Below are 7,018 nucleotides of genomic sequence, written 5' to 3'. Positions count from 1 at the left end.
TGTGTGTGTGTGTGTGTGTGTGTGTGTGTGTGTGTGTGTCCAGGTCAGCCCATCAGGGGGCGGGGCTGGCTGGCATGTGGTGCTGGGGGATTGAACCGTGGTCCCTGTGCTTTGCTAAGCTTGATCTAAGTAGGTGCTTTAGACCACTGAGCCATCTCACCAGCCCCTGAATGAATATATTTTTGAAGCATCATTAAATTACATTCATATTAGGGGAGTACAAATTAATGTATATATTTTGAAAATAGAAACATTAAAACATGGTTATACCATGGTCAGCATTATTGGCAGAATTGGAATTATCAGTCTTATCTTCTGTCAGCCTTATCTATGGGAACAATGCCATTTCTTTTTGCTAGATGAAGTGTTTGGAAATGGATTAACAATTATGCCTTTTTCTTTTCCTGCACTACTTGATTGATGCACGCTGAAGGAATTGGCAAATTGTCAACACCTGATGGTAAAGCTTTTGCAGATCCTGAAGTGCTTCGGAGACTGACTTCCTCAGTTAGTTGTGCACTGGATGAAGCTGCTGCTGCATTGACACGAATGAGAGCAGAAAACAGCCACAATGCAGGACAAGTGGACACGTATGTGTTTAATGACTTCCGCTGGTCTTTAGACATTTTTGTGAATGGATTTTGGGGAGGTAGTCAATTTTGGTTTATGTATCTTTTAGAAAAACATAAACATTAGCCAAATAATAGAATGGATGTTAAATTTTTAAGAGGATATATAAATAAATGCATTTATGTTACTTAGATAGAAAAGTTGATATTTTTATTCTTGCATTCAACTCTTAACTCCTCAAAGCTGTTTTTTTTTTTTTTTTAATTTTATGTATTTGGTACAGGGACTCGCTACACAGGTTGGACTCCTGTATCAGCCTCCCTCGTACGGGGATCATAGGTGTGTGCCACCATTCCTGCTCTTGGTCGTGGGCAGGTGCTTGACTGCTGAGCTATTTTCACGGTCCTCCTCAAGCATTCTAGTGGAATGTTGTATAATAGACTCTGAGAAATCCAAACTGAATGAGACCTAGTTTCTGTTGTCTTTTGGTCTTTTGAGACAGAATCTCACTATGTAGGTTAGGCTGGTCTTAAATTCACTATGTAGCTAGCCCAAGCTGGCCTCAAACTCATGGCAAATCCTTGTATTTCAGCCTCCTGAGTGCTGGGATTATAGGTGTGTGCCACCATGGCTGGCAAAACCTAGCAGAAACTTCAAAAGAAATTATTTATTCTGAAGGTTATATTGGTAAACTCTAAATTGATAGGGTAGTGATAAATGAAATGGGTTACTGCTTCAATAGCCTAGCTGTTTACTACTCAGATACTACCCTTGGAACTAGCACTACAACCATCTCATCAGAGCTTATTAGAAAACCAGAATCTTGGGCCCTACCCCAGATGTACTGCATTGGAATATACATTTTAACAAGAAAAGTGGGTGATTGGTGTGCATATTAAATTTCAAGATTCACAGATCTACTCAGCCAAGTTACAGCAAATTGATTTCTTAGGTTTTCACCTTTGCTGTTACCATATAAGATTTTTCAACCTAGTGTCATATAACAAAATATCTTTGAGTATTATTACATTAGTAGAATTTAAAACTTGGAATACTTCAAGAGAATTTACTTAAAATCTGTTATGTAAGGAGATTTTGGAAGATAAAATGACAGCTATTAGTTATTTTTAAATTCACTTTTTGCTGTGGTTGTCATATGAATAATTAAGAGGTACAGAGAGGATGCTCAGCAGATAAGGTGTTCATAGAATTTTTTTCCCTTACTATATGAACATTTTTATACTTACCCTTTATATTTAATTTCTTACCACAGGAGCCTGTCTCTTCATATTAGTTAATTGTTGAATGGTTTTGTTTTTAGTCGCAGTCTAGCAGAAGCTTGTTCAGATGGAGATGTTAATGCTGTTCGTAAATTGCTAGATGAAGGCAGAAGTGTAAATGAACATACAGAAGAAGGAGAAAGCCTGCTGTGCCTGGCTTGTTCCGCAGGGTATTATGAACTAGCTCAAGTAAGCAAAACATCTTTAATGATTAAAATGGAAGGGTTTTGATGTTTTACTTATAAATAGAAGAAGATTCATAGTTCATTTTGTTGCTTATAATGCATCTGGACATGGTTCATTGTTCTGTCGTTTATGCAGAGCTAATCCTGATGAAGGCTTAAACTTGTTTTTTGAAATAATACATAGTTGTAATGGAAAATAGTAATTATTTTTATTATATTCAGGTTGCCCCTCTTCTTTTATTTTCTTTTTTAGACTAATATTGGAAGAATTTGACCAGCTTAGTTTCACATTAAGTTACATCCCATCCCCTACCCTTTTTGTGTTTTGTTTTGAAATAAGGTTTGAATTTGTAATCCTGCCTCAGCCTCTTAGCTGCTGGGATTATAGGTGTGTGTCACCATACTCAGTGGAAAGTAACCGTATTTTTACCAATTAGTATCTATCTTTTGAATACAGTTTTTCTGTTCTCTTGCTGGATAATGTCAAATATAACACATTTTTTTGGACAAGAATTGTCGTACTTTACAATAGGATGACTAATATTATTTAAAATGAAAGATGATTATGAACTGTAAGGTATTATGAACTGTAGAAGGTACCCTAGTATTATAAGCATTGAAAATTGGCATATTTGGTTGGTTTGAAGGTTGTGGGTTATTGGCTTAACCAAAAATTGGCATATTTTCTCTAAGTTGGTTACTTTGAATTTTTCCTCACCCCTATTGCAAAAGAATACCTTCTTAGATTCAGTATGTTTTCTAGAAATACTGTAATGGTAAGAATTAACAGTGTTTGTGTGTGCATGTGTTTTAAAGGTATTGCTAGCAATGCATGCTAATGTTGAAGATCGAGGGAATAAAGGAGATATAACTCCCCTGATGGCAGCTTCCAGTGGAGGTTATTTAGATATTGTGAAATTATTACTTCTTCATGATGCAGATGTCAACTCCCAATCTGCAACAGGTATGTAGATGAAATTAGAGACATTATTTGCTACTTTTCTTTATCTCATGTAAGTACAACTCCCTTGACTTTTTTTTTTTTTGGTAATGGGATTAAAGCTAGGTCTTATGCATGCTAGTACTCTATAATTGTGATACATCTGCATCCCTAGCTTCCTTGAATTAATTAATTAATTTATTTATTTATGGTACCGGAGATTGAACTCAGGACCTTGCTCTTGCCAGGCAGGTGTTTATGCCACTGTAGCTTCCTTGAATTTAGAAGATAGACTAACCTAAGAATGTTTACAGGGTTTTTCCCAATGAGTGGGCCTAATACATTTACTAATACGATATTTTTGTGTTGTTTGAGTCACGTTGTAAGGACTATTCTTTTAGTTATTTATGCATCATAAACTCATACATAGGAACAACCTTAGCTGTGTGTCTTGAGTTATAAGTATAGATCTGGTAATGAGTTTCTTTGGATTTAATTCTTTGGCTATGAGATAACCTCATGATTTTTTAAATGTATGTAATTGAAAGCATATCAGTTTCCATACTATTAAAATAAATGTTAAATGTAGCTTAATTTATTTTTAAAATGAGTAAGATTCCCTAGGAGGGACTGTATGCCATTTTGCTGACCATTTTCTCTTTACCATAGTAATTAATAAGTTATATAATACCTGAGATGGTTGAACAATGAATTTTGAACTATTATTCTGAAATAATATTTTTTTATTTTTGAGATAGTGTCTCACTGTGTAGTTCAGGCTGATCTTGAAATCACTATGTAGCCCAGGTTTACCGAACCCCATACACGGGAGATTCAGGTCTTCCACCTGGAAATATAACGTGGATGCAAAAGAAAGACAAAGAATATTCTGTAGTTGAGGAACTCTGGAATGACCATTGTTTTCTGTGGAACAAAAAAGGCCATGAGTACAAAAGTTCATGGCTTTTATTGTTATCAATCAGGGAGGTGGTTGAAGAGTCACCCCAGAGTGTTAGGGAAAAGAAACTTTGCAGGTACTAGCTGTAAGGAGAAACAGTAATTTTGTACCAGGCACAAAGACTGTATGCAACAGATAGATAATTTGATGTAAGCAAGGTTAGCACCTTTACTACCAAGAAGGTATAATTCTTACTGAGTTCCATGTCCTTAGCTGAGATGTTATTTCATGCCTTAACCCTGGAATATCACAGACTCTTGCTTGAGCCCCAATTACAGCCATCAGTAGTGGGTGCAGATCTTGTTCTGAGCCATATCCCTGGCCCTGGTTTTCTTACTGAACCTTTAAAATGATCTTCCTAAGTCCCCTAATATTAGATGTTTAAACCATCTCTCTATACCCTCTTTAATAAATAAAAGCCTATGACCAGTGTCAGGAAAGAAATAAGTGGCAGATCAAAGGGTAGTGATCTTTTATTGATCTTTTTCTTTTGAATGTTTTAAGGGAAGATATGTCACTTGTCTTGTTTTGTGTTGTGATGTAAATGTAAGGCAAAGATAAATGTCAGAAGGATTGAGTCCATTTATATTGATGGTTATAATTGAGATGTATTGACTTATGATTGACATGTTATTTACCTGCTGTTGTTTACTCCTTTTTCTCCTGTGTGTGTTTGCCCTAGTGGGTTCCTTCCATTCTCATTCATGAAGTTCTGATCATTTTGGTCCCTCTCTAGAACATCTTTTAGTAGTCTGTAGGGTTGGCTTTGTCATCCTGAAATTCTTTAGTTGTTCTTTGTCATGGAAGTGTTTTGCTTCTCCATCAAACTTGAGAGTTTTGCAAGGTATAGTGGTCTGGGCTGGAATTTGTTTTCATAGAGGACTTGAAGTACTCTGCTCCATGTTCTTCTTGCCTTCATGGTTTGTGAAGAGAAGTCTGCCGTAATTCTGATGGGTTTTCATTTGAATGTGGTCTGTATCTTTTCTCTAGTGGCTTTCAGTATATTTTTCTTGTGCTGGATTTCTGGGATCTTGACTATTATATGTCTCAGTGTTTTTTGTTTTTTGTTTTTTTCTCTCTCTTTTTTGTTTTGTGGAACCGGGGATTGAACTCAGGCCCTTGTGTCTGCCAGGCAAGTGCTCATTCTACTGAGCCATCTCCCCGGCCCTCTCAGTATGTTTTTAATTGGGTTAAAGTTATTTGGCATTCTGTATGCTTCAGTTACCTGAATATCAGATTGTTTCCTCATATTTGGGAAGTTTTCTGCTATTACTTCTGCCCATATTCTTTTTATATCATTTGTATTGACTCCTTTTTTTCTCATTGATGCCTATTAGTCCCATGTTGTTCATCTTTGCATCGTCTTGCAGGTGATGAATTATTTTTTCCTGTATCCTAGTTGTTTTAAGAGATCTTTTCTTATCTTTTCACTAGCTGCAACAGTGTCTTCAAGATCTGAAACTTTATCTTCACTTTCACTCAAATGGTTTTGCAAGCTTGTGATTGAGATTTTAAGTTCCTTTATATCTCTTTGACTCTGCTTCATGCAATCTATTTCTTTCCTGTATTTTTTATTCAAGGAATCCATCGTTTTTCTAATCTCTTTTTTTTTATCAGTGTCTTCTTAAGCAGTTATTCTTTTAATACAGAGATTATTTCTGATCTGATTTCCTCTATATGTTTCTGCATTTGATTCTTCAGATGCTATTAATTCAGAGATTTCTTTTTTCATTTCAGAGGTTATTTCTGATCTGAGTTCCTCTATACCTTTCTGCAGTTGTTTCTTTACTTCAGATGCTATTGATTCAGACATTTCAGCTGTGTCATTCCCAGTTTCTTCTATGCTAGTGTCTTCTGCACTTGTTCTGGGTGGGCTTGGGACCTGAGATTGCATTTTGCTCTTTGTCTTTGTCATTTTGTGTAGCACTGTCCTCTGGCCTCTGGTGTAGAGGTTTGGTGCAGTTACAACCTTAGCATCTACTGAAATTCTTACCCAATAGAGATTATATGATTAAGGCAGTTATAATTTTGTTTTTACAGAACTATAATAAGGAACACTAATAATGAGTAATGATATTTAGCAGTTGACAAACTTTTGTAACTAGTGGGTTTGTATTTTAGACAGTAAGACCTATCATTATGTCTATATAGCTAAGCAGATAATAATTGGGAATTTGTATTTAAGTTAGTTCTGCTAAGTTCTGTCTGATCACCTCCCCTTGATGTACCTGATGTTTTCCAGGCAGACTAGTTCACCCCGGTTACCTTTTGCCCCCTCTCTCAGTCAAGAGAGAAAGAGGGAGGATGCTTTTATAGATCTTAAGTCTAGCAAAGTGTCTCAACTCACTGGGTACAGATCTATAAAGTTTGAATTCATCCAGTTGTTCTTGGCTTGGGTCTGGCTGCTGTGCTCAGCTTCTTCCTCCTGCAGCTGTTGGAAGTGAACCTGTTGTGCCCCTCTGGAAAGATGTTCTGCTCCTGGATTAGCTGGGTGGTTCTGGCCCCTAGCCTTTCTGCAGGGACTTCAGCTGCAGTTTGCAGCTGTATGCCAGGCCTGGGCTGGGTCTGGAGGGGTCCAGAGAGCAGGACAGAAGGACTCAATCACAAGTGTGCCTGGTCTAGGTCCAGAGGGATCCAGCAGGCAAAGGGGAGCATGGAAGCTCTCCCACACATTTGCCGGGCCTGGCTGATTTGGAGGGGTCTTGAGAGCACAGCTGAAGGTCTCATTCACACGCCGGGCTTGGGCTGGGTCCAGAGGAGTCCAAGGGCACAGGGGAGTGCAGAAGCTCTCCTGCCAGGAGGAAATGCACCTAAAACAATACGTGATCCCATGAATACATCTGTAAATATAAAAGAGAAGCTAAAGAACATTAAGGCCAGGCATTGTGGCTCACAGCACTTGGGAGGCTAAGGCAGGAGGATCATTGTGAGTTCAGGACCAGCCTGGGCTACAAAGTGAGCTCAAGACCAGGTTGATTTTCTTTTTCTTTCTTTTTTCTTTTTTTTTTTTTTTTGCTCAGGGTCTCACTACATAGCCCACATTAGTTCAAGACCAGGTTGAACAGCATAATAAGACCCTATCTTA

At 37.5% G+C, this 7,018-nt stretch overlaps 1 protein-coding gene across 6 annotated transcripts in view; it reads left to right on the top strand.

Moving 5' to 3' along the window:
* LOC101560024 (ankyrin repeat and KH domain-containing protein 1) overlaps window positions 1–7,018 on the top strand; it is a 133,257-nt gene that overhangs the window by 32,796 nt on the left and 93,443 nt on the right. For all 6 annotated transcript variants that reach the window (XM_023703388.1, XM_004643223.2, XM_023703389.1 and 3 more), the window contains exons 3-5: window positions 434–590; window positions 1,892–2,039; window positions 2,852–2,999. In XM_023703388.1, the coding sequence (XP_023559156.1) occupies window positions 434–590; window positions 1,892–2,039; window positions 2,852–2,999 (453 nt within the window). The remainder of the gene's footprint in view (window positions 1–433; window positions 591–1,891; window positions 2,040–2,851; window positions 3,000–7,018) is intronic.

The sequence above is a fragment of the Octodon degus genome, unplaced genomic scaffold (genome assembly GCF_000260255.1).
Source record: "Octodon degus isolate 3935 unplaced genomic scaffold, OctDeg1.0 scaffold00169, whole genome shotgun sequence".
Taxonomy (NCBI): Eukaryota; Metazoa; Chordata; class Mammalia; order Rodentia; family Octodontidae; genus Octodon; species Octodon degus.
The sequence above is the reverse complement of the archived record's forward strand: the minus strand, read 5'-3'. Positions and strand labels throughout refer to the sequence as shown.